This window comes from Canis lupus, chromosome 24 (genome assembly GCF_011100685.1).
Source record: "Canis lupus familiaris isolate Mischka breed German Shepherd chromosome 24, alternate assembly UU_Cfam_GSD_1.0, whole genome shotgun sequence".
In the NCBI taxonomy this organism is placed as follows: Eukaryota; Metazoa; Chordata; class Mammalia; order Carnivora; family Canidae; genus Canis; species Canis lupus.
Genome location: NC_049245.1, coordinates 45,093,023 through 45,120,069, shown reverse-complemented (window position 1 = coordinate 45,120,069; position 27,047 = coordinate 45,093,023). Strand labels below are relative to the sequence as shown.

Genomic DNA, 27,047 nt, shown 5'->3' with positions numbered 1-27,047 from the left:
GCTGGAGAGCAGCCGGGCCGGTGGGGGGGGGGGGGGGTGCAGGGCCTGCTGCGCATCCTGGTCCTGACGCCTGAGCCAAAGGACAGGGACCATGGCAACGGGGCAGGAGCTCCACACGCCCCCGCAGCCTCGGGGAGCCGCCCCCCAGGCCAGGCCCCTTCCATCAGGAGGCAAGAGCGTGGCCCGGCTGCAGAGGGAGGTCCCGGGACAGCCAGGTCTGCTGCCCCCCGCGTCTCAGAGACGGGAGGATGGAAGGTGCGCATCGGGACCCGCGTCTGTGCCCCGTCGTCACGCACAGGCCAAGACCAGGTGGGGAGCTCCAGAACTCTCTGAGTGAACCGTGGGCAGCAACAGCCAGTGTTTCTCAAGGACGCGCGGTGGGGGTGCCGGGGGTGGGGGGCGGGAGCACAGGGAAGGGGTGAGGCGGGTCAGCGCCCAGAAGGGCTGGCAGCGGTACTAGACGGCCGCGTGGGTAAATGTAACCTGCCCCAATCACGGATAATGGTGGAGACGTGAAACAGAAGCCAACGCCACCACGTAGTCGGGGGAAGCAGGACGAGGCCAGCCCACCCCGGCCCCGCCACAGCAAGAAGCCTTTGGCCACCGTCGACAGATGAGGGCTCCTAGCTCCGTGCCCTGGAGCAGAGGCGGCCCGGAGCCTCAGGATGGGCCCATGGGGGACCAGCCACCACGGAGGCCTCCCCAGGGCCAGCCCCGCTGCCGCGATCGCCACTCCACCCTCTGTGGGCCCCGCTGACCCCACTCCATCATCTGTAGGGTGCCAGCCCCATTGACCCCGCTCCATCATCTGCAGGGTAGTGGCCCCATTGATCCCGCTCCATCATCTGCAGGGTAGTGGCCCTGCTTACCCCGCTCCATCATCTGCAGGGTGGTGGCCCCACTTACCCCGCTCCATCATCTCCAGCAGACCCTTCTTGATGAGCTCCTCCCGACCTTGCCTGCCGGTCATCTTCTTCTCCAGCGCTGCACAACACACAGACACGCAGGTGAGCATCTAGCTTACAGCAGGTGATGGGGGGAGAGGGGGGCGCGGGGGGCCGCCAGGCTGGGTGCTGGCCAGGGACCCCAAGCTTTCCCACTACGCAGTCTGCACAGTGCTGCAGAGACGCTCACCCAGGAGAGCACATTCTGCGGACGGCTTGAGCTGTCATTCCTGTGATTCAGCTGAAGAGCAAGGCCTGGATAACCCTTCCCTAAGTGGACTTCCTGCCCATTGACCTTCCGCCTAAAGCTCCTTAACTTCCCGGCCCAGGAGCGCATCATCTCTCCGCCCCCAGAACCCTGGGGGACTTTTCTGTGGGTCCTGTTATCTTTTGCTCAATACATCCTGGCAGCTCTTGACGTCTGCTCACAGAACAGTCTCCCGCCCCACCAGAGGTCTCTCCAATAAAACCCCAGGTTAAAGCTTTCAAAGAAGTCACCAAACAAGGAGGGAGGGGCCAGCGCCCCCCCCACACACACACACACACCAACCCTATGGAGCCAGTTCTCCTCAAAGCCTCCGGGCAGCTCGCCCCCAAGCATGAGGCAGGGGGCTCACTCTGCTGCACAGTCTCCTCTTCGTTATCTTTCCAGAAAACTATTTGCCTACCACAGAACCTGGTTTCCAAATGCCTGCCGAGGGCCACAGTGGGGGACACCGAACAGAGCCGGCCCTCCCGTCGTCAGAGCTTAAAGACTAGCGGCAGAGGGCAAACAGGTAATGGCAACGAAGTTATTTATTTACAAATCTTTACTGAGCACTTACTACGTGCCCAGTGCAGGGCGGGCGCTGGGGCATCCCTGGGGAGCAGAACCAACCCAGGCCCCCTCCCTCCAGGATCTAGGGAGCTCTAGTGGGGAGCAGGTGGTGATAACGGGGCTGTTCAAATGATTAGAACTAATAAAGCATTTACTGAGCACCTACTTTGTAGCAGGCACAGGGGAGCCGGACAATGAGCATCTCTAAATGGGTGAGTGGAATGACCCAGAACCAAGGGGAAACCCAGGCCTGCGCTCGAATATCAGGGCTGGCTTCCCTGCAGGTGTTCACACCGAGAGAGCCGAGCACCAACAGGGAACCCAAACACCATCAGGAGGAAGACATTTCTGGGCAAAGGGAACACGATATCCTTCCTTAGGTCCAATCTCCAGGTGCCAGAAGTGTGCACGGAGCAGAGAACTTGAACTCTGACTTTGGGAGGGGTGAGTGGAGAAGCCGCCATCTGGTCCAACAGACAAGGGTGAGCAGCACCCAGGGGACCCCGTTGGGTGGTGCTCACTGGGGTGCGGCTCACACAGAACATCGCCTGCCCTGACTCCTGAGCCTCTCATCGACCCCAAGAGGCAGCCGTGAGGATCTGCTGTCCGCCTCTCAGGGGACTGGCCCCCACCACCGAAGCCCCCTCCCTCAAAGCCGTTTGAGCAGTTCCAGAGCAGGTTCCAGCCCGGGGGCCACTTCCCAGGCCAGCACGTCTGGGAGCCATCCTCGGGACGCTGCCTGTGCTCGCCCGGCCCGGGCCTCGGTTAACCTTGTTTCTTTAAACCACCTTTAGATTTCACTTCATCTCGTGCTAAGTGCCTGTGAGATCGGGGACCCCAGATACTGAAATAACTAATATCCCACACTGTGAGGGGACGAGTGGTTTAGAATAAATGAAATGTAGCCGGATTTCCAAATGCCTCATAAAGGGCCCCCAAGTGAGGACCCCAGGCATTAACCTACAGGCCTTCAATGTACCTGCGGGGACCCTACGGCATCCTGATGAGGTTACAGATCACTCACCTGCAGCACAGTGTGGAAGGGGCCTGGGGTGTGGAGTCCGCAGATTGCACAGCTCACCCCCCCCCCCAATTCTCTGGCCCAGGGCACATCAGGGGCTCCCAAGGTCACACATGTCACCATGCTCTGGCCCCCCCATGCCTTTGCAAGAACTGTTCCCTCTGCTACAAATGCTGTTCCCTGCTTTTCTCAAGAGGCCTGTTACACCTGGGCTCAACGGTGCCTCCTCACCGGAGACTTCTCAGAGCATCCAGCCCAAAGTGAGACCCACCCCCCAACCCCCCTATGCCCCCTACTCCCCCCACGCCTCCTCCCCAGCACCTGCTCAGCATCTCTGCAGCCCCACCAGGGCCCTGATCTCACGGGCTTGTGCCCACACTCACTGGTCTGCGGCCCCACTCCCCACTGGGCAGAAAGCTCTAAGTGCACGGGGCCTGGGGCCCCATCCACCTTGTGCCTGGCACACAGGAGGCGCTCAGGATCCCTGCAGAAACACCGATCTGCTTTCATGCTCAACAAGGAGAACTGGCCAATCAGCTTCTTGGTCGGGGAGTGGGGGTTAAGAAATTATTTGTAAAATGTATAAAAAGTGTGAGTGAGGGACCTGTTGCCGCCAAGGGCTGTGTCTCCGCCATCCTCGGAGCCGGGAGTCTGCACTGCCAGAGGCGGGGGAGGAGACGGGCCCGGGGCCTCCGGGGACAGGACGGCAGCAGCCTGAGACCGGCACATTCCCGCCCGGTCCCCAGGGCCCGGACTCCTGCCACCAGCACAGCTCTCACTGTTTCCAGCTCAGCGGCAAGGCCAGGCGGGAGCAGAGATGCGGCCTCCCCTGAGGTCTGCTCTTCGGGGCACGGACCTCCTTCCCATTTACCAAGGACACCCTGTCACGCGGGAGCCAGACCCGAGCCCGGCTGCCAGGGCTCACACTCCAGTTCCGTGGGCTGCCAGCCGCGTGACCTGGACTGGCTTCCCCTCCCTGAGATGGGCAGGCCCCCCTGAGAGCACTGGCTCTGAGGGCTCGGTTGGTCACTCCTTGCTACTATCATGTCAGGGCCCACCACAGGTGTCATCTGTGATCCAACACAGCCCAACTTCCCACCGAGCAGGGACTGGCAGGGTGTAAGGACGCAGCCCCAGGTGAGTGAGGGAAGGAAGCTGCTGGGCCCTTGGGGGGGCGGGCGTTGGGGTGGGAGTTCCCCGATGGGCAGCCTCTGCGGGGGGAGTGGGGAGCGGCTGGCTGGGGCTTCCAGTAAGAAGGGATGCCTCCAGAATCCAGGCCACGAGGAGGGCCCTGACCCTCCGATCCGCCCGGGGGGCTCCCAGGGACGCAGGCCCAGTGTCATCGGAGAGTGTTGGGAGCCTGTTGCCCCACCCTGCCCCGCAGGGACCCCGAGACTGGTGCGCCCCAGGGGTTTGGGTGGTGAGGGGTGACAGGTGTGTCCCGGGACCAGGACCGGGGATGGAGGTGACCTGAGAAGTGGAACAGCTCCTGCCAGCGGGGCCCACAGAGCTCAGCCCACCCTCCCGTGGGGGCCGGAGGCCGACGTGCTCACCGAGCAGCGTGATGACCCAGGCGCCAGCTCCCTGTCCCCCATGCTCACCGGACGTCGTCTGCTTCAGTTTTTCGTTTTTCTTCTTCCTCCATTTCCAGGGTTTGAAGATCCTGCCCAGGGTGGCCAGCTTGCTGCTCCTCCTCACCGGGGGAGTGCGGATCCCTGAGACCAGATATTCGGAGCGCGCTGGGGGGGCTTGGTCCATCTCATCTGGAAGGGGAACACCAGGGTGATCACCACTCCTATGTGACTCCGCAGGGGGGCAGGTTGCCGAGGTGACTGCTCACCCAAGGGGCCACTGATGACCCTCCAAACCCTGGGGCTCACTCGCATGGGAGCCAGCACCTGACCTGGGTGCTCTACTTCCCTCCAGTGGAAGCCCTCCCCCCGGGACCCACCCTGCAACTTGGCATTTGGCCACAGCAATGTGAAGACGTCTCAAATTTCCCATGAACTCTCTCCCACCCCAGGACCTTTGCTCATGCTATGCCCCTCACCCATGCTGTTCTCCTCAGCTTTTTGCTGTAAGCACTTCACCTACCCGGCTAAGTCTGACTTTCTCTGCACACCTCCACCTTCTCCTGTCCCAGACGAGGTTCAGAGCCTTGCCTCAGGCTCCTGAGGCTACCTGTGCTTCAGGCATCCGGGAGCAGCAAGGGAGCCTGGGGGCCTGCCCTCCCACTCAGCCATCAGCTCTCTGTCTCGGACCTCAGCACAGCCTGGCCGTGGTCCTCACACAACAGCTGCAATAGGGGTTGGTCCGTGAACGGGCAAAGGGAAGTGACCCTCCTTCGGGTCCCTTGCTCAGAAAACCAGGCCGTGTTTGCACTCTGGGGGACACACAGACACGGACATCCGAGGACGCCCACAGTGCGTCTGTCACACACGAGGGACTGGTACCATCAACAGGCCACTGGCTACGTCACTGACCGGCCTTCCCTTGTGACCCGTGTACCGACACGGAAGAAAATAAAGCAGATCTGGGCTGCAGAGACGCAGCTCGGCTGACGTAAATCGTTAAGTCCTGAAAATCAGCACGTGGGGTGCCTGGGGGCTCAGTCAGTGAAGCATCTGCCTTCGGCTCGGGTCATGATCCCAGGGCCCTGGGATCGAGCCCCACGTCAGGCTCCCTGTGCAGCGGGGAGTCCGCTTCTCCCTCTCCCCCTGCTTGTGCGCTCGCTCTCTCTCTCTCTCTCTCAAATCAAATCTTTAAAAAAAAAAAAAAGAATCAGCACGCAAACTCACACAGCATCTGCCAGCGAGGCGCGTAAGGGGGTCGCGCCCCTGAGCTTGCTCCTCTGTGCGGAGCACAGGTCCGGGGCCCTCCCACGTCGCGTCGGAGGACCCCTGCTACTGGGGGCCCGCGGGCGGGACACATGAGCTTCAGCGCCGGCCCTCAGCAGCGTAGGGTGTGTTCACACTTTAAGACAGAAGATTAGTTGGAACAGAAAACAGTGCGGCGGCGGACAGGACAGGCGACCTGGGGGAGCCGCGACAGAGCCACCCGCGGCGCCTGCTGCTCGGCCACAGTCCGGCGCAGCTCACGCAGAGCTCAGGCCAGTGCCCGCCGCTTGCCGCTTGGAGGGAGGGCTCCAGTCTCTCCCCCCGCCCCAGGGCAGGGCCGGGCTCCAGTGCCCGAAGCCTTCACCTCTCAGGATCCCTTGGGCACACGTTCAGACACTCGCGGTGCCCCCAGCACGGCTGCTGGCAGGACACCCGGTGCACGTATGCATATGCTCATGCACGCTTGCACACACACGCACACTCCTCCACACCCAGTGGGTTCATTGCCTCGCTGCTAGCCGCGCGGAGAGGGCAGGGAGCCTGAGGTTCCCGAGCCGAGAAGCTTGTGGGGGGCAGGCAGGGGACGCCGGCAGAGCAGGGCTGCGGCGAGGCTGTAGCAGGATGGTGAGCGGGGCCAGGCCGTGCGATGGGCCGGGCGCCCCAGGACCCAGCCTGTGCCCCACATGATGAGCGCCCCGGGGATGCGCGGCCCCGGCGAGGAGCAGCCAGGCCATCCCCGAGGTCTGACGCCTGTCGGCAGCCCAGGGCTCACGGCAGGGCCCCCGCCCCCCTAAGCCTCAGCTCCCTCCTCTGTAAAATAAAGAGAACGGCCATCCCCAATGCCTAGTGTTGAAGGAAGACTCAGGGTGACCACAGGGGGTCACGGGGCCTGGAAGGCTGGGTAAACCCGTTTCGGACACAGTTCGTTGAGCGTCTGCTCCGGCCCATGTGAAAGAACATCATCTCTGTTTCAAGACTGTGCAGACACTCGGGTTACCAGCGCTGCTAGCGTAGGTGCCTCCCGGTACCAGTTTGCAGTCATTTGTAGGACACAAGGGACGCAAGAATTATTACGGCGTGAAACCTAGTCCCTGCGTATTCCAGGCCAGAACTGCCTTAGTTCACCTCACAACAGGTCTGAGATGCAGACTATGATCATACCCCTCGTACAGGTGAGCACACTGAGGCTCGGAGCCGTGGGCCACTCGTGGACTCACGGAGCGAGGAAATGCGGGACGTCGGGCATGACTGACTGAGTGGCCTGACTCCAGAGGACCCCCCTCCGCCCTTGGATCTCCAAGCTGCTTCTGGGGGTGACCATGCACAGTTATCTCCAAGAGGAGGACACCAACGAAAGGCATAGAGCAGGACCATCCCAGCCACCCGGGGGGTGCAGCCACTCTGTCACTGTGAAGGGGAGTTAACTGTCGGGTGGAGACTGTCCACAGGCGGTCAACACAGCAACCCGTGTGGATGAACAGGCCTAGGGGTGTCCTGTTAGAGAAAGAGACTTGGTTGAGCTTGTTTCCATGGGTGGGCCCAGCACCCGGCACCCAGGAGGCGCCCAGGAAGTGTGGGCCGGGGAGCCGGGGAGCCCAAGCCGCCCCCACGTCCCCGGAGGCCAGGCAGGAGTGGCCCCAAGAGCTGCCATCCTGGGGGAAGGGAGTGGCGACACCCCAGCCTCCAGGGACCGTTGTCCTCACTTGGGTTATACCTCACGGAGGGCAGGCGGCAGTTCCCAGAAGCACGGGGCCCCCAGGGTGAGCAGCTGCAGAAATCCAGGAGGTCTGGACAGGCCTGAGAGACGGCACGTGGGCCCCGAGGAGGGCACATGGTGGCCGAGCTCCCTGGCAGCCGAAGCAAAGAGGAGCAGCACGTGGAAGGAGCCATGTGTCCGACCCCGAACCCCACCCCTCGGGCTACCCACATCTCGGGGACCTGGGTCCAGGCCACCTGCAGCTGCCTCAGATGCCCCACGGAGTTCTCAGCAGCCTCCCCCGGTCCCCTGCCACCTTATGAACACAGCTCTGGTCACCTCCGTGTCCTGCACGTTCCCCGCCCACCCCCCTGTGGCACGAAGGGCAGGCTGACCGCCAGGTGCCCACCCGCTCAGCTCGGCCCCCGACTCTGTCACCATCATGACTGCAACATTCGTGACACGCTTTGGACACCGGCCCCGGGCGGTCGTGAAGGACACAGGGGCTCCACCTGGGCACTGGGTTCACGTGCTGGCTGGCTCCCTGCCTCGCTGCCAGGGACGGGGGTGCCTGTCCTGCATCCTCGCCCCTGCCCTGGCCTCGGGGGGAGCTGAGCACTCGGGACGGCCCCAGTCCTTGGCTGTGCAGCCCTGGGGCTCACCTGAAGCAGTGGAGGGTGCAGAGGGGACAGTGCGTCCCCCTCCTCCCCATCCCCATCCATTCCACCTTCCTCCTCCCCATCCTCTCCCTCCCCACCCTCTTGCTGCCCCCTCCCTGTCCCCATCCTCTCTACCCTCCTCCTCCTCCCCATCCTCTTCCTCCCCATCTTCCACCTCCCCATCCCCTTCCTCCCTGACTTCCTCCTCCTCCCCATCCTCTACCTCCCCATCCTCCTCCCCCTCCCTAATCCCTCCCTCCCTGCCCTCCTCCTTGTCCTCATCCTCATCCTCCCCACCCTCCTCCTCCCCACCCCTCCTCCTCCTCCCCATTCTCTCCTTCCCCACCCTCCTCCTCCTCCCCATTCTCTCCTTCCCCACCCTCCTCCTCCTCCCCATCCTTTCCCCCTACACCCTGCTATGGAGAATTCCCAGAGGTGCGGACACACTAGCAGATCCTCTGGCCTCTAAGTAACACAGTGGTGCCATCGTAGGGCCACCTCTGCCACCTGTGAACCATTAGCAGTTAATTAATGAAAAGTGTGTCCCCACATCTGTGTGAGGAAGTAACACACGCCGCCACAGGGCAGGGGGGCCTCCCAGCATTCCCGAAGGATGGAGGGGGCAGGCAGGCCACCCACTGATGTGAGACACCTGGAGGGGAAGGTCACACGCCGCCACAGGGCAGGGGGGCCTCCCAGCATTCCCGAAGGATGGAGGGGGCAGGCAGGCCACCCACTGATGTGAGACACCTGGAGGGGAAGGCCCTCCTGGTCCCGTGGGGGCCTCACTGTCCGCTGGCACCAACCCTGCCCACCTCTTCCACCGGTGGAGCCCACAGACATACAGGCAGGCGCTGTTCTAGAACAAGGCAGGGAAGGACAGCAGCGCCACCATGACTGAGCTCACTGGGCTCGCGGGCTGAGGCACGGGGCCAGCTCCTCTCTTCCTCCCACCCCTCCATCCCAGCTCTGATGGCTCCTGGCTCTCATCCTGGGACGTACTGTGCATCGTCCCCTGTCTTTCCCGCCGGGACACACAAAGCCCTCTGAGAACAGGAGCTGTGGCCGTCTGTTCACCGCCAGCCCCTGGCATCTTTACTGGTGCCTGGTCCCCAGGCGGTTCTCGAAGAAACACCTGCTTGGCCAGGGAACTGGGATGTGGAGCCCCCGGGCTGGAGCCTGGATCTGGCCCCCGTCCATCTGACTCCAAAGTCCACTCCTTTGTGACCTGGGGCATTCCTGCTTCCTCACCTTCTATCCACTGGCTCCCGTCTCCCTTTCCCTTTCCTCAGAACACCACAGAAGGCAACCCCCCCCCCATGATTACTGGGCGCCACCTGCAGAGCTGCCGGCCTCGTGGGGAAGGTGGGAGCCCCCCGCATCAGAGAACACCAATGCCCCTTTGGTGCCCATTCACTCACTCGCAGACTCATCCGTTGGGCATCAGCCGAGGCCTGCGGAGAGCCAGGGCCGCCCTGCACAAAGCTCACTTGCTCATGGAGCAGCAGGAAGACACACAGAGAGAAACGCCGAGGGCATTTCAGAACGTAGATCAGGACGTGGGATCCGGGGCCAGAGAGCGGGGCTTCTGCTTCCTCAGTGAGCCTTCCTTGCCCACAAGACTCCATCGGGCGATACGCCGAGACCGCCTCCTACGAGACAAGCACCTGCCGGGTGTGAGGCAGAGCAAGAGGTGCTGCACAGCCCCCTGCCCTGCAGGGTCCGCTGACCACGGAGAAAACCGGGATGCCTGCAATCACCAGGAAGAGCCGCGTCGGGGGTGGGGGTGGGGTATGCCTGCAGAGGGCGCAATTCTTCCAGCCTGGGTGACCTGGGGGGCCAGGTGGGGGCCGGGGGCGGTGAGAATTCAGAAGGCTGCTGGGGGCGCAGGGGAGGCAGCAGGTGATACTTGGTTTGGGCCTTGGAGGTTGACAAGGAGTTGAAGAAAAAGTGCAAATCCACCAAAGCGTGACAGGACGTGGTATGTGGGGCACGGGAAATACGGCAGAGAGGAGCACGACCCGACGTCCCCAGCCTCTGAGGTTCAAAAAAAGCCCAGCAAAATCTCCACATGGGAAATTGAGATGTGCATGGAGATGCCAACCTTCGGCAGTGCCGATCAATGACACACACACACACGCAAATACACCTGCACAAGACTGCCCTCTAGTACCCGCGGCCCTGACTACACGTGATTGGAAGAACATAATTTCAATATAAAGATGATATATTCTTCATCATCTTCTAACTGAAAGTATATCGATAAGAGAAAAAGTAACAATGCTGCGTCGTCGTTGGTGTCACCCCCTGGCCAGCGTGGGTCTGTGCCCTTGGATCCGAGCACCATCAGCTGGAGCTCAGGGCTTCTGGAAGGGGCGGGGGGAGGGCTGCGTGGGACCAAGACAGAAGCCCTGCAGGGGGGCAGGCATAGGGGACCAGGCCTCGAGAGTGTCACGTGTGTGGACAGCCGCAGGCAGGGAGGCCCTGGGAGAGGGGACAGGTGGGGTGAGGGTGGCGGGCCGGCACAGAAAAGAGGGAGGGATCCAGAGAGGTGCTGAGACAGAGTCCTCCTCAGAGCCAGGACATGTACGGGCACCTGCTATGTCATGTGACAAGCCCATCCAGAGCCCCTAACACAAACCAGCTCATTCCATTCCTAGCCAGACCGGAGGCGGCTGGTCACTATTTTCATCACCCACATCACAGGAGGCAAACGGAGGCAGAGAGACATGAAATGATTTTCCCAGGTCACGCAGCTAAGGTGAGAGTACGCTCGGAAGTCAGGACATCAGCCACAAAGCGCCTCGTCCCAGCCCCCCGCACCAGACTACGCGGAGCAGACGATGACCGCACTGCTGTCAGGGAGACAGGGTGCGGGGTGGAAACAGGGCTGGAGCGGAGACCGTCGTCAGAGCAGCACAGAGCAAAATCACGGCGTCTGGCGTCAAAGACCGATGGCCTGTGTCCAGGCTGCAAAAGATGTGGCTTGACGGCCGTCTGGGAAGAAGTACTGGGTTTTTTACTTGGCCCATCACCCAGAATGGGTCTCAGCCTCCAAAAACCAAATTTCCAAAATGGACTTTAAGTCTCCCAGAGGTGAAAGTATTGCTAGTCTGACCCTCTCCACTCCTCCTGGAAAATTCTTGAGCAGCCACCGAGGAGCAGGACGTCTGGGGAGTGCTGATGAATACAGGCAGAACCAGGCCACACCCCAGCACCTTCCAGGAATCAGGGGTCCCGGGGCGGGCAGGGGGCCGGCAGGGAGGCAGGAAGAAGGGTGGATCCATTTAAAAGGAGAGAGGAACGTCTAAGGGTCTAAGGGCCGGTGGCTGCATTCCCAGGACCTCTGCAGGCCTTCCTACAGCTCTGCCCGCCTGCCCAGCGGAACCTGCGCTTGTTCACAGCCCCCGGGGGGGAGGCCACCGCCTCTCCGGCACAGGGGCCCTGGGCACCCCCACAGCAGGCTCCCCGCACCCTCCCCGGGCACCTGGCACGGCTGCCAGCACGTGCAGTGAATGAATGAAGGAGTGAGCGAACTGATGCATGAATGACTGATTCCTGCGGTGGGAAAAAGGAAGTGGAATCAGAATGCAGGTCACCGGTTAGCACCGCGACCTGGGTCACCTGGGCACCCCCACTGGCAGGGCACCCCCACCGGCGGGGGATAATGAGGGCTCCTAAGCATTGCTGCCTCCCCCCTGCTACGCATTTGAGTGAACAGTGGGCCCCGGAAGCTGATCGCAGGAGCAGGCAGTTTTGAACGCCCGGGGTGGGGCGGCGGGGGGCAAACTCCTCAGCGTCCTGGGTCCCAGCGAACAACCCCAGGAGGCAGGGACTACATTTCCAGTTCCATTGCACATTTAGGAAGAGGACGCTGTGGGGGGTAGGGAACCCGGGTAGGAAGTCACACGGCTGATGAGCGGCAGGCCCGGCCCGGGAGCCCAGGCTTTCGGATGCAGAGCTCACCAGTGGGGCATGACAACAGGCTTCCCCAAGTTCCCCGGAACCCAACATGGGAGATGCTCTGTGGAGGAAGGCCCACCAGAACACACCATGTGCATGAAAAGCCCTCCCCGAAGGACCGCCACCTATTATCACAGCAAGCAAAGGCTCTGAGCAGTCCTGCCGCAAGTGACTCCGTTCGTACGCAGGCTAATCAGGCAACCCCTTGCCGCCCAGACAGCCGCAACCACACCCGGCCTGGCGCAACCATGCACTTGGAGCAGTAGGCGTGAGAGCAAGCAGTCTAAACGTGCCCCTGCTCAGCGGCGTTCATGGCAGTTCATTTTTGGAATATGAACGTCTGGTCCCCAATTATTCTGCATCCCAAAGAGAACGGGGATTCTCTAAGACCTCTGCACAAGTTGGACCTCAAAGCCTCCCACCTCCCTGAGCTTCCCCCCACCGCCCGAGGCCCCTACACAGCAAGAATGCAAATACGAAGACCAGGCAACGGGCACCGTCTCTGCCCCGACACCCGTGGAGAGACCACGGCAGCACTAAAGCGGCTTCTTTCTTCCTCGCGAGTTATTGTGGAAAAACCAGCACATCTGATGAGAAGGCCCATCTGTTTAGTATCAAGCCCACAACTCTGCCAATGGTCGCTGGTGTCTGCCAGACATATGGCCAGTTCTCCGAGTGAAAATCAGCTCAAATCTGTAAATCGAGGGAGTCTGAAAAGGCTGCGTGGAGTCTGGAACTTGGAATGAAAGCGCGAGGAGGATGGGGTCAGGGAGGAGGACCAGGAGGATCCCGAGAACCGCCTTTGCCGCTCCCCGCTCTGGCGTTGGCTGGCGTCGGGCTTAGCGGGCCGCTCCGTATCTGCACGTCCGCGAACTCTTACAAAAATTATTCAGCAAAGGACCCCACAGACTCTGCTTTCAGAGACGGCCCCCTAAAGATCGTCTTCAACGGAGGAAAGAAAACCGGGCGTTCCAGAGACAGGATAAACTGTAAAACAACCCACGGGGAGACGTCAGCATCGCAACTGCAAATCCAGACGAACAATATCGACGAAGCCCGAGTTCCGGCCTGGACATTTCTACACCAAAGTGTAATTCGAGGTTCTTATATGCCAGTCAAAGCTTAAGGGCAGATGTTAATTTAAAAAAAAAAAAAATGCACCAAAAAAAAAAAAAAAAAGCATGCTTTAGCATTTTTCAGAGGAATTAAACACATTTAAAATGCCGGGAAGATTCTGAGCCCATAGGTTGGTTATTTGAAAATGTGTTCCACGTTCATTTTGCTGAGGTCAGGGACAGGCAAATGTTCAAAAGTTCTCTGTAAAGGGCCTGGCAGCGCCTACGTATCTCGGGCTTCGAGGGCCACACAATCTCTGTTGTGACCACCCAGCCAGCGCATGAAAGCCGCTGGAGAGGATACCCAAGTGAGTCGGCTCGGATATGTTTTAATAAAACTTTATTTATAAAAACCAGTGGAAGACAGATTTGCCCTGTGGACCACCGTTTGCCAACACCTGCCCTCGGCGGTCCGTTCGGAAATGTCTTCTGGGATAAAGGGGCCACTGGACGCTCGGAGAAGGAAGAGGGTGAGAAGGGATGGTGTGGGCTCAAGGTCCCTTACCTTTGCTCCCACTCCCGACCCCTGGGGGCCGGGCTAGTGTCACCCCCATCCTCCAGCTCTGCAGCCTCTGACTGGTTGCCCGGCATCCGCTAAGCCTGCCCTGCTAAGCAGACAGGGCTGTGCATCACTTCCCTGCTTAACATCACAGGGGCCGTTAGGGCAAAACACAAGACCCCCACAGTGACCCCAGATGCTGGTGTCTGCTTCCATGAGCTTATCTCAAACCGCACCCCCTCCTTACTCCACCGACGGCTGCCTCTCTTCCGCTTCCCTGAGCTCAAGCTCTCCAGACACAAGGCTGCCCCCATGCCAATCCCTCTAGAGGCAACATTTTTCCCTTGACGAACTCCTACTCATCCCTCACGGTCCCATCCTCCATACCCACTGCAGGCTTCCGATCACGCTTTTCACCACAGACGTCAGTGCAATTTAGAATCAGCTATTGATTTGCTCACTAGCTGAATGTCCATCCTGGCTGTCTGACCAGGAGAGCAGGGACCAAGTGTGTCCCAGGTGCCTGCCTCCGCAGGCCCTAAATCAGAACCCAGGGGGGCCCAGAGAGGGCCCCATGAGCATCTGAGAAGCAAAAGGAAAGGAGACGCCAACTCCTCCATGTTTGAGCTCCCAGCCCCTTCCTGTGCGTGCACAGCTGACGTTCATAATCCTACAGGACAAGACATGTTTCTCAGGATTGGCCAAGTTGTGCTCCTTCCCGAATGTGCTGACTTTGTAGCCACCCCGTGCTTTTGCCGACGCGGCCTCCTCCCGGCCCCTCGTGGTTGATCCTGGGCCGCCCCTGAGAGCAAAGGCTGCTGTGCCTGAGAACCTGCAGTGTCTGTACTTCTGTTGTCGCCACAGGCCCCGGCCCGGCCCTCTGCTCCCGGGCGGCTGTCACGGAGGTCACGCCAAGGTGGAGGCAGCCCGGCAAGCCGGCGGGTCCACACGCTTGCCGGGAACACGCCCCGGCCAGTGACACCTGTCTGCTCAGAGCACGCTCGGGGCCTCAGGCTGCTGTTGGGGCACAGCCCCGGGTGCCCCCCACCCCAGGAGGGCCAGCCCCCGCTGACGGATACACAGTTACCCTGGACCCCAGCCACTGCTCTCCAGCACCGCAGGGCCCCCGGCAGCTGCTCTGCTGGGGCGGCCAGCTCTGCCCACATCGGACCCCTTTCCTGAGCATCTTCTCTGGACCCAGACCTGACCCTGCCCTGCCAGGCCCGGGCTCCGGGGTGGGGGCGGCAGCGACATTATGGGTACACCAGATGTCACCATGTCACTCCCTGCCTCTGTTGCCGCTCATCTGCCACCCTGCTGGTCCCCTTCAGGGCACCCAGGTCCCTGCCGGCCTGACCCGGGGTCACGCCACAGCACATCCCCTTACCCGGCCTCACGCCGCTCAAACCGCTCCAGTGGCCTCCGCTGGCATAGAGCAAATTCCCGCCGTGCTCCTCAGCCCCGGCCTCCCCTCCCTGCAGCTGCAGCCCCTGGGGGGAGCCATGCACTTGGCCCCCCAAGGGGCCCTCTGCCTCCTTCGGTCCCTCGGTTTGGGGGTGCCAGGCTGTCCTCTCCGGGACGGCCCGGCTCTGCGGGGTGCTCCCTCGGGACTCTCCCCCCTGGGGAGGCTCCGGCGACTGGGCCCGCAGCAGGTCCCCGAGAGACCGTGGGAGGGGTCAGAGAAGGGGCGGGCGGTGGCGGGGCACTCAGCGGGGGGCTCAGAAATATCGAGGGCGAGCGCTGTGCCACCGCACGGACGCGCCGCGGGCTCTTTCTGCCTCCAGCGCGGCGCTGCCGCGGATATTCACGGCCAAGCTTCTGCTTGAAGACCCTTTCTGATTCCTTGGGGGGACCGCGCGGGAGGGCGACTGTCAGGTCTCGGCTCTGGGTCTAACCGTGTGTCCCGCGGGGCTGCATCGTCTTACACGGCCAGGGGGGATGACGCACTGACACACGCCACCATGTGAAGCCGAGCGGGAGCCGCAGCCACGGAAGACGTGTCCACGGACGGGAAAGCACCAGAATAGGTGAACACGGATCAGGGGGTGCCAGCGCTGGGGCAGGGAAAATAGGGGCGGTGGCTGTCGGGCAGAGCTTCCGCCCAGGTGATGAGAAAGTTCTGGAATCAGAGCTTGCACGACCATGTGAATGTACTGCACCACAGAACTGTATCCTTTAAATGGTTAAAATGTTAATTATAGGGAGCACCTGGGTGGCTCAGTGGGTTAGGCATCCGACTCTTGGCTTTGACTCGGGGCATGACCTCAGGGTCCTGGGATCAAGGCTCTGCGCTCAGCACGGACTCTGCTTGAGATTCTCTCCCTCTCCCCCTCCCACTCGTTTTTTTCTCTCTCCCCCCCCACTCTAAAATAAATAAATCTTTTTTTTAATTTTAAATGTTAAATTTAGGTATTTTAAATATTAAATTTAGGTCATTTTACCTCTATTAAAACAAAAAGCACATCCTGACCCAGCGGAGCTCTCCGTCATGCCATAAAGCCAGGGTCAGACCAATAACACCGACCTCTAAGAGCAGTGGTTTCTAGGCAGAGCAACGTGCAAACAGTCCTGTACTTTTCCATTCACCAGCATCCTGAGGTGGTGTGACATGGTGCCGAGGAAAGCCACGTCCCGGAGAATAAATCACACAATTATTCCAGCCCCAGCAGGTCTGCACCGAGCCGAGCTGCCTCCCAATGTACTTAATGCCAGCTCGCTTCCCGGCCCGGCTCCGCCTTCACACACATCAGCCCAGCCCTTCGCTGAATCAGGACTCGGGGGTCCAGTAGAAAGCTGGTCGGGATGCCAAACGATAACCCACATACATACGGACTGTGATTCATGCAGATTTGAAAGAGCCATAAAACCACAAAGTCTCACACAAACTTTGCAATTACCCTAAATTAAAAATGTGTTAAGGATCACAAATTTCAAAGCACTCTGGCTGGGCTGGAGCTACTGCCACGTGGAAGCACTGCATCAGCTGACAGTCAAAAACATTCTCCTGTGTCAGAGCACCCCAGAAATTGTGCAAATTCTGAACTAGGCAGCATGGCCAGGAAGGCGTGGGCAGGATGCTGGATGTGAACTGACCCTGGGGCAGGCTCCCCCGGGTCCCTGCGGTCCTTACAGCACGACTGCGGGCCCTCCCGGCTTCCCTGTGAACGAGGACGTAGTGCTGGGGGTTGACATGACCTGGCTGACTCGAAAGCCCGGCCCCCTTGCCTCCACTGGAGACAAACTCAGGAGCTGCTCATGCTCCAGAATCCCCTGGGGGATCAGCTGCCTTCTGCACAGCTTTGCCTGAATCCACATCTACTCGGCCCCTTCCTATTATTCCCTATGTGAGTCCCCATTTCTGTTTCTCCTGGGACCACTTTCTAACGAGTTACTTGGTCTCAGACCCACATCCCAAGGTCCCCCTGCCATAAACCCAAAGCAAAAGCACATCTACCCTGTGCCCGGGGCAATGGAGGCATTGCTAAGCAAAACTAGACACAGTGCCTGCCCTCACTGGGCTCACGGCCTACCTGGGCTCTCGGTCTACCTGGGCTCACTGCCTACCTGGGCTCTCAGACTACCCGGGCTCTCAGACTACCTAGGCTCATGGCCTACCTGGACTCTCTGTCTTCCTGGGCTCACTGTCTAACTGGACTCACTATCTCTCGGGCTCACAGCCTACCTGGTCTTACTGTCTAACTGGACTCATTGTGTACCTGGGCTCACAGTCTACCTGGGCTCACAGCCAACCCGGGCTCACAGACACACAGCATCGGTCAAAGAATTGAATTTATAACTGCACTGTGACAGCCTAGGTAAGGTTCTTTAGGTGTCTGAGGGCAGGCAATGGAGGACTGGACAAATGTCCTGGAAGAAATCTGACTCAAGCTCAGATGACAATGAGTTGAGGTGAGCACTTTCCATTTAGGAAAACCCAGCGTGTGAAGCCACCTGAAAAGGGGCAGCTTAGAGTATTTCACATCCACATCTTTCTCCAAAACATCTGCACTGCCCACTGAGCTTGCATTGCCATCAAGAGCCATGTGCCAAAGAGACAAGTATAGCCCAGAAGGGCTAAGTGACTGGCCTAGGCTCACACAGCACCGGGTGACACCCTGGATACGAACACCAGGCTTCACATCTCACCAGGTAAAGGAGATTTCCATGTATCTCCGCTGCTCACCCACCCCCGAGACCAGACCAGAGCGCTACAGGGCACACACCTTGTCCGGCTTTTTTTGCAAACTGCACATACTCTGAGGACCCCAAGATGATCCCAGTCCTCGCCATGCAAATGCCTTTTTCAAAAGTCATTATTCTCAAACTCCCTTCATAAGCATCAAATGTTCAAAGGTCTTTGGTCACAGTTTCCAGACTAACGGATGAATCCCCATGTGGAAGTTTAAATGCACTATTGGAACGGAGTCCCTGGGGGCCGCTCAGGTCTTGGCCTCAGAAATAATTTCCTTCCTCATCCATTAAGTAAATGAAGTGAAGCTTGAGCTCCTCAGTCCTCCCGGGGGGTTGAAATGAACCCGGAGGAGGAGGGAACGCAAGGACGCGGCTCTGAAGGCGTCTGACCCTCAGGAGCACAGGGCGTCGGGTGCACTGCTCCTCATGCAGCCGGGAGCCGGTGGGCGCGATCTCGGGGTGCCGGGGTCATAAATCACCAGGGCAGGTGTGCCGGAGCGTGTCAGAGGTGTTCGGGGACGACCAGAGGCGTGGCTGAGGCTGTGAGAAGTTATAACCCTCAGCACCCAGCTGCCGGGAACGTCAGGTGTGCGGCCGCGGGGAGGACCAGTCGGGCGGTTTCTCGAGCCGTCACCCAGAGTCACCATCTGACCACTCCCAGGTGTTCGTCCCAAAGAACTGAAAATACAGGTCCACACACAAAACCCGTCCACAAACATTCATAGCAGCATGACTCAGCACAGCCAGAACGTGGGGAGAAAACAATCCAAGCTTCCACGAGCTGATGAATAGATAAGATACAGTCCGTCCACGCAATGGAACGTTATTCAGCCACATGAAGGAAGGACGGACACTCACCCTACGCGGATGAACCTTGGAGTCACAGAAGACCACATGTTGTATGGTTGCATTTATACAAACCGCGGTGCTGGTGGCACAGCCCTGGGAACATAAAACCACTAAGTCGTATGCTGCCTGTGCGTGACTCGTCCGGCTCGTGGATTAGACCTCGATTAAGCTGTTAAGAAACACCAGATGGTCGGGGCCGGCCCGCATCCTCTGTCCGCTCCATCTCTGAGCTGGTTGAGGGCCACGGGGGTCCTTCCCCACCTCCCTGGATGGCAGTCTCTCAGGACAAGTGGCCCCCAGGACGCAGGACCTCCACCCACAGCTGTGGGCCTCGCCACCGCCCATCAGGAGCTCCGTCTCAGAGCAAGTGGGAGCACGTGCCAACACGGCCCAAAGCCGCCCGAGTTCCTCTCCCCACCACGGACTCGCTCAAGTCAACTCACCATCTCCCGTAGCAAGAGCTCACCCCCTCCACCCATCCCGCCTTCCACGCTTGCTGTTCCACACTCCACTGGCTGCACAGAAGCACAGAGATGGTCAAAATTACAAATATGGGGCTCCCGGGGGGCTTAGCGGTTGAGCATCTGCCTTCGGCTCAGGGAATGACCCCAGGGTCCTGGGATCGAGTCCCGCATTGGGCTCCCCGTAGGGAGCCTGCTTCTCCCTCTGCCTGGGTCTCTCCTTCTCTCTGTCTCTCATGAATAAATAAATAAAATCTTTTTTAAAAATTACAAATCAGGTGCTGCCACTCTCTGCTTAAACTTTCTACTGGCTTTTCCCCATTTGGGATCAAACCCAAACTCCTTGAGGACCCTCTGGCTTCCCCTTGGCACCTTTTCCACCCCCTTCCCTCCATTCCAGCCACACTGACCACACTCTGCATGCCTGGCTGGTTGCTGCCTCAGGGCCTTTGCACCAGCTGCCCCTCTGTCTGGAACGCATTCCCCCAACATTGCCACATTGCTGACTCCTCATCCCCAAATCTCGACTGCACCAGTGTGTACCAGCGTGCCATCCCTCCACACCCACCTCCCTCACATGGCTTTCTTATACCTTTCACAGCTCACTCTGAGACTTCACTTTGTTTCACTTTCTCTGGGGCACATATTGCTCTCTGAGGTTGCATCATGCGTTAACCTATTGGCTTTTCTGCTGGAATACAAGCTCCTGGAGGGCAAGGACCCTGCCTGTCCAGCATTAGACACCAAGGGCGGTAAGGACTCAATGTATTTCTGCTGGATGCCAGGCACCCCCCGGCTCAAAGTCAGCTGCCCCCAGGAATGGGAGCCCAGGAGGCGCCCAGGGTCCTCCCCGGGATCTGGTCTTGCCTACTCTTGGCCTCATCACCGATCACCCGAACAGACTGGCCACTTGCTGACTTTGCTGGATTTCTTGCTGGGATGCCTCCGCCGAGCACAGAGCCAGCCGTCCTGCTCACCAGCACCCATCAGGGCAGAGCCCTGCACACAGTCAGTCCCCAGGGGGCGGGGACGCCTCCTGGGAGAGCAGTGGCCCATCCTGCACAGTGTGGTGCCACCACACCTGCCGAGCTTGGGTGCCACAGCTTGTGGACGCAAGCCCTGGCGAACTGCCCAAATGTGGACAAGTCACGTGGCCTCTCAGAGCCTCAGAGTCCTGACACCTGTGCAGAGGGTGACGCAGCCCCCACCACATGGGGCTGCTGTGAGGGCCAGGCACGCGCGCGTGTGCAGGGGCGCGGCGTGGTGTCTGGCGTTCACAAGCTCCAGTGTCCCCCCACCCCCACACGCACACACACCTGCCTCGCTGTGGGTCTTTCCAGGCCCCTTGCTGGCCCTCCAGTGTCACAGCCTCTGGCACACAGGAGGACTCGATACACACCTGTCAGGTGCACGAAGACCCCACAGAGATCCTGGGCAAAGTCACACGGTTTTCAAGGGAATCACAAAAAAGCAAAGCAACACTTTGATCAAGTGTTTAATGTTTGGCCCTGTGTCCTTGGGGGACCGACAGAGATGCAGCTGTCAGGCCACAGTGCACGGCCGGCCCCCCAGGAAGCAAAGGGGAGGGCAATGAGAGACCTCAGGGAGAGGTCACGGCCTCCACCTGCCTGTCCACAGGAGCCTGTGGCCTCCTCCTGGGGGCTTGTAATGTTTACTGATGTGCATGTGTCCCCAACACGGCCCTGCCAGGAGTCAGCAAGCCACCGTGGGGGGTGGAGGACCAGCGTGGGGGGGGCCGCTATGGGGGTGGGGGCCACGGGGTGGGTGGGGGCCCACCATGGGGGTGGGGGCCGAGGGCCTCCCCACCCCACAGTCACCGATTCACCCACGGTCACCAATTCACCTGCAGCACCGGGGGCTACACACTAACTGGGGAGACAAAAAAAGCGTATACATGGACACATTAAATTTTCATGAGGTCTGATAGGTTCTTCTCTGGGGAAGGAGGGTCCTCCTGATGACACTCCTGTCCCCAGGGAGGTGGAGGGCTTTCTGGTGACAACAGCCTTCGTGGGCCAACCTCCGTGCCCTGGCCCCGAAGCCGCTCACGACAGAATAGGCCGGGATGCCGCCTTCCTTCTGAAAACACAGCCATGCGAAGTGCTGCTCTGCATATTCCTCAAAGTCCAATTCCATTGACTGCATCAGATTGAACCGCTGGAAGCGCCCAACAGCCGGCTGTCACCGCTTCCAGAAGTGGCAGCTTTCTATACAGGTCGACCTCGTCTAAGCTGAAAGCGGATGTCACTCTCTAACGAAATACAGAGATGAACGTGACCGGGCTTGTCGGAGAGCTTTATCCTACCCCGTCAACAGGGGCCGGACTGAAATTTGAGGAACGAGCCACGCGGGGACCAGGCAAGGAACCCGGGGGCCTGGACACGGCTCCCGGGGTGGGGGGGCGCGTGGCCTGGGAGAGCGCGCATACCCACACAGACGCGGGTGCCGGCTGCAGGCCTGGGGGACGCCGTTGCAGATCTTCCAGGCGAGAAAAAGTCTCAGGAAGAGAGACAGGAAAAGGAGAATCTTTGCTCCCCGCCACCCACCTGCAAGGCTGCTCCAGCCACCCGGCTCCTAAGAACACGGGAGGACGTGGCAAAGCCAGGTTTCTCAGCACCCGGGACCCGTCCCCTAACCTCGTAGGGACCCCTGGGCGGGAGAGCCGCTGTCCAGAGGATGTGACTCCATCCACCGCCATGTGAAAGGGGCATGAAGGATGACACGTACACTCAGAGAGCTGCCTCTCAGACCCGGGGTGCCCTGACCTTTCCCAGGTTTCCTCAGGCTTCGGGAGGAATTCTCCAGGACACATCTTTACAACAAAATTCTTTGTTACCCACATCATTTTCTTGCTCAGCGACCTCTAAGGAGGGCCAGAGCCGCACACTGTGGTTCACATCAACCAGAGCTGCTGGGCCGCGTGGGGAGTGCAGGCCGGGCAGGTGACTCCACCTCCCTAGGGTTCCCCCCCCCCCCCGCCCCCTGGGCACAGGCAGTGACACTGGCTCCCTTGCAGGGCTATCCTGACAATCACAGGAGACGAAGCACTCACAGCAGCCCCTCCACCGGGAATTAAGACCTAACCGGCGTGGAAAATTCAGGGGACCGCATCCACGTCGATATCCCAGGTGGGCTGCTCTGCTCCAGTTTGGCACTGGGGGAAACTGGTCTCTCTGAACTATTTCTGATGCTGCAGGCAATGAGCTACAAAGATCTCAACGCAAATGTCAATTTTAAATAGTTAGCCGGCTATTTTCATTATCAAGATCGTTAATCCTGCCGAAAAGGATACAATGAATAAAACACTCAAGGATTCTTTCAATTTTTCATGAAAACAAAAAATAACCATCTCTGTACTGCTGGTGACAGAAACAGAATGAGCGTAGGAACAAAGTAACTTCTGAAATAATTTCACTGTGATGACTGTTTTTGTCTTCCCCTGTGAGGGAAGCAAACTTCAATTACCCTTCTTTCCTTCATTCATTAATTCCACCGACACTAGCAGAGCAACGCACGGTGGGCACGGGGACCCATGTGGGAAGCAAGCTGGATTTGGTCTTCATCTGCATTGGGTTTTGGTGGTTTTTTTTTTTTTTTTTCATTTTTTTTATAACCTACTAATGTCCTTCAAGAACCCTTTAGGAAGGAAGGTTCTTAAGAAGTTCACATTTATTGAGCACCTAGCATGTGCCTGGCCTTTCATGGGCACAAGGACTTTACTCTTGAGCGGGATGAGCAGAGCCTGTGTCCCTAGGAAGCACCACAATTTGGTGAGAACAAGTGACATTAAAACAGCAATAATCGGGCAGCCCGGTGGCTCAGCGGTTTAGCGCCGCCTTTGGCCCAGGGCCTGATCCTGGAGACCCGGGATGGAGTCCCTCGTCGGGCTCCCTGCATGGAGCCTGCTTCTCCCTCTGCCTGTGTCTCTGCCTCTCTCTCTCTCTGTGTTTCTCATGAATAAATAAATAAAATATTAAAAAAAAAAAAAAAGCAGCAACAATCGGGACACCTGAGTGGGTCAGTGGTTGAGCGTCTGCCTTTTGCTCAGGTTGTGATCCTGGGGTCCGGGGACCGAGTCCCCCGCAGGGAGCCTGCTTCTCCCTCTGCCTGTGTCTCTGCTTCCCTCTGCGTGTCTCTCATAGAATAAATAAATTACAACCTTAAAAAAAAAGCCCAAAACCAATAATCACATGATTAAACTGTGTGTTTGTAAAGTGCCGGGTGGGAAGAGAAGGGGGCTCTGAGCCTGTGGCCTGAAGAGCCTGAGTGGCTGTGTTACCGTGTCTTTTATTTCCCGTATTCTAATGCTCTGACATCTAGAGCTTTACTGCCCCTGGAGGGACTGCCCTCCCCAGCCGACCCAGAGCCCCACCCCAATGGGCTTCCTTACGGGGTCTACCTCTGGGCCACTATCCACTTGCCCAAACACCCCAGGGCCAGACAACTGGGAGCCCACTGGAAATATTCAAACGAGCCCCCCCCACCCCCGGGCCTGCTTACTCTGCCTCACCTGTTGCTTCTCGGGACACCACGATAAAGGCTCCTGTGGACATCTTCCCCTGGCTCCCTGGCCTCCCTGCCGTGGCTGTCCCCTTCTCTCCAGAACTGTAACAAACTATCTTTCCAATGGCATTTGTAGGCCTCCAATTCTCTATTCATATATTACTTTCAAGACAGCAGCCAGCGAAGCCCTCACTGAAGAAGTGACCTGTAGGGAAGTGCAGGGCTCGCAGAGGAAGGGTGACAGTGGGGGCAGAGCGTAAGTGCCCTGCGGACGTGGGGTGCAGCACACCCGAGAGCCTGGAAACACAGGAGGAGGCCAGCAGGGCGAAGGGGTCAGGGCCAGCACATGGGGTGGGGGTGAGGGCTCCTTAGTGCAGGGACACACACTCTCAACCTGGCGCAAAAACGCTTCTTTGTCTTGGAGGAAACTCCCCGGCACACGGCCTCTGGGCTTGGCTCCTATGATGCCCTTCATGCCCAGCATCGGCTGGGGCGCTCAAACACACAGGCTATTTTTTGCTAAAATGACTGAATCCTGGGATGCCTGGGTGGCTCAGCGGTTGAGCATCTGCCTTCAGCCCAGGGCATGATCTCGCGGTCCTGGGATCGAGTCCCTCATCGGGCTCCCTGCATGGAGCCTGCTTCTCCCTCTGCCTCTGTCTCTGCCTCTCTGTGTCTCTCATTGATAAATAAAATCTTTTTTAAAAAAATGACTGAATCCTTCCCACGAAGGGGAAATGTGGGCAGGCACCTCTGCTTCTACCTGTTTTGGTTTTCCTTACTTTGCAACCATTTAAGAAGGATGTCACCTTTTTTTTTTTTTTTAATCTTTAAGTATCTGCTGAAGCATCACTTGGATTGACAGCCCCTCCAAGCTCTTAAGGAAGAAAAAATATCAGCCTTGGAGGGAATAAATGAAGATGGAATCTATTTCTTTTTTTTAAGATTTTATTTATTTTTTTGAGACAAAGAGAAAGAGAGAGAAGGAGCAGGAGTGGGGAGGAGGGGCAGAGGGGGAGGGAGAAGCAACGCCCGGCTGAGCAGGGAGCCCAACTCGGGGCTTGAACCCAGTACTCTGAGATCATGACCTGAGCCAAAGGCAGACACTTCCTTGACTGAGCCACCCAGGTGTCCTCAGGGAACCTGTTTTATGAGGCAGCAGCATCTTAACCAACAAAGCAGAAAAGGGCGTGGTTAGAAGTGGATGTAGCTGGCCAGTCTCTCTCATGATCCTACATAAGGAAATCCTACAAAAATACTGGTAAATCAGAGATACGGGTATTCAAGAAGAGAAAATATCACACACCTGCTGGGCTTTTTCCAGCCAATCATACTGCTTTTCCCCTGGATTTGCTCAACATCCAAAAACCAATCAGTGGAAATCACCACATTAACCAAATACTGGGGAAAGGTCATATGATCATTTCGATGATACAGAAATAGCACTTGATTAAAACTCCACATCCATTCATAATTAAGAACTGTTAGCAAATTAGAAATAAGAGAGGAGAGGCATCTGGGTGGCTCAGCAGTTGAGCGTCTGCCTTTGGCTCAGGTCATGACCCTGGGGTCCTGGGATCGAGTCCCCCACAGGGAGCCTGGTTCTCCCTCTGCCTGTGTCTCTGTGTCTCTCATGAATAATAAATACAATCTTTAAAAAACAAAAAGAAATAGGAGAGGACTTCGTTGGTCTCAAAAGAATAGATACAAAATTCCTCCTGCAAATTCACACTTACTGATGAAATATTGAAAGCTTTCCCTCTAAGATCAGGAATGAGACAAAAATGTCTTTGTCTAAAATTGTACTAGCGATATTAACCAGTATGACAGGAACAAAAAGTTTAAGTATGGGATTGGAAGAAATGAAGCTATCTTTTTTTTTTCTAGAGTAATGTTTTTAGAAAATCCAAAAGAGTCTCTAAAATTAGAATAAGTTAATTTAGCAAGGTTATTACATAGAAAGTTCCTTTTCAAAAATAAATTATATTTCTATATGCCAGAACCAAAGATTTAGAAAATGATATTTAAATAATGAGATCATTTAAAAGTCATCAAAAAAATATAAAATACCCCAGAATAAATCTAGTGAAAGATGTGCATAAGACCTCCACAGAGAAAGCATCCTTGACAGGAAAGAGAAATAACCTAAATATAATGTGAGATACAGCATGTTCACAGACTAAAAGACTGAATGTTTGAAGGATCTCATTTCTTCCCAAATTGATTCACAAGGTCAGTGCAATTCCAATCAAAATCACAACAGATTGTGTGTGTGTGTTTGTGTGTGAGAGAGAGAGAGAGAGATAATTACACTAAAAATTTCATGATTTTTTAAAAGATTTATTTATTTATTTGAGAGACAGAGTGGCGGGGGGGGGGGTGGGGAAACAGAGGGGCAGAGAGACTCTCCAGCAGATTCCCCATGAGCACAGATTCCAACTCGGGGCTCAATCCCATGACCCTGAGATCATGACCGGAGCTGAAATCAAGAGTTGGATGCTTATCCAACTAAGCTACCCAGGAGCCCCCAAATTTTCATAATCTTATACAGAAAATACAAGACCAAGAATGGCTGAGGCAATCTTGAAGAATAAAAATAAAGTGGTAGGACTTACACTATCAGAATATCCTGATTATAAATCCATAATAACAATTACAATGTGCTATTGGTACAAGGACAAAGAGACCAAGGGTGTAAACAGACCCACACAAATATGGTGAGTGACTCAGGAGAAAGGGAACAGAGCTGTGCAGTGGAAAAGGATGGGCCTCTCCAAAATGGTGCTGAACCAGTGGGATACTCATACAGGAATATCGACTCTTGATCCCTCCCTCACACCAAACCAAAGTAAGTGCTGATTGTAAACATCACAGATTAAAAACAGTAATGTTTCTAAGAGAAAACATAGAAGAAAATCTTCATGGTTTGGGGATGAGGAAATATTCCTCAAACAAGATACAAAAATGAAAATGATAAATTAACCAACATTAAAATGAAATATTTCTTTTCACCAAAAAGTACCACTAGGTGAATAAAAAGTCAAGTCACACTGAGGGAAAATATTCAAGATCTATCGCTCCACTCAAACACTCAATCTAGAATATACTTAATTAAAATTCTAGAAATTATTTTTAAAAAGACTGTCACTGTCTTCCACACTCAATTAATGAACAAGAACCTAAAGGTATGTCAAAAAGAAGACCCGCAAAGAGCCAAAAGAAAATGAAGATGTGCAAGCTTACTAATTTTCAAGGAAGCGCCAATTAAGTCACAATTGAATATTTCCATGCACCTGCTACAATGGCTACAAGGTTTTATACGGTTGATGGTGTCAGGGGTGGTATCCAATTACGGAGCAACTAGAACTCCCCCACTACTGCTGGAGAGGGATGGTGGCGTGGATGGTGGTTCACCCACATCCGAAGTCTGTGTGACGGTACCTGCTAATGCTGAGCCTATCCGATGGCAAA

The 27,047-nt window shown here is 57.2% G+C and overlaps 1 protein-coding gene across 3 annotated transcripts in view; it reads right to left on the bottom strand.

The window, feature by feature from the left end:
* The window catches only part of PHACTR3 (phosphatase and actin regulator 3), a 210,408-nt gene that overhangs the window by 88,193 nt on the left and 95,168 nt on the right, over positions 1 to 27,047 (bottom strand). For all 3 annotated transcript variants that reach the window (XM_038572758.1, XM_038572760.1, XM_038572759.1), the window contains exons 2-3: positions 4,384 to 4,545; positions 907 to 984 (exon numbers count right to left, since the gene is read on the bottom strand). In XM_038572758.1, the coding sequence (XP_038428686.1) occupies positions 907 to 984; positions 4,384 to 4,545 (240 nt within the window). The remainder of the gene's footprint in view (positions 1 to 906; positions 985 to 4,383; positions 4,546 to 27,047) is intronic.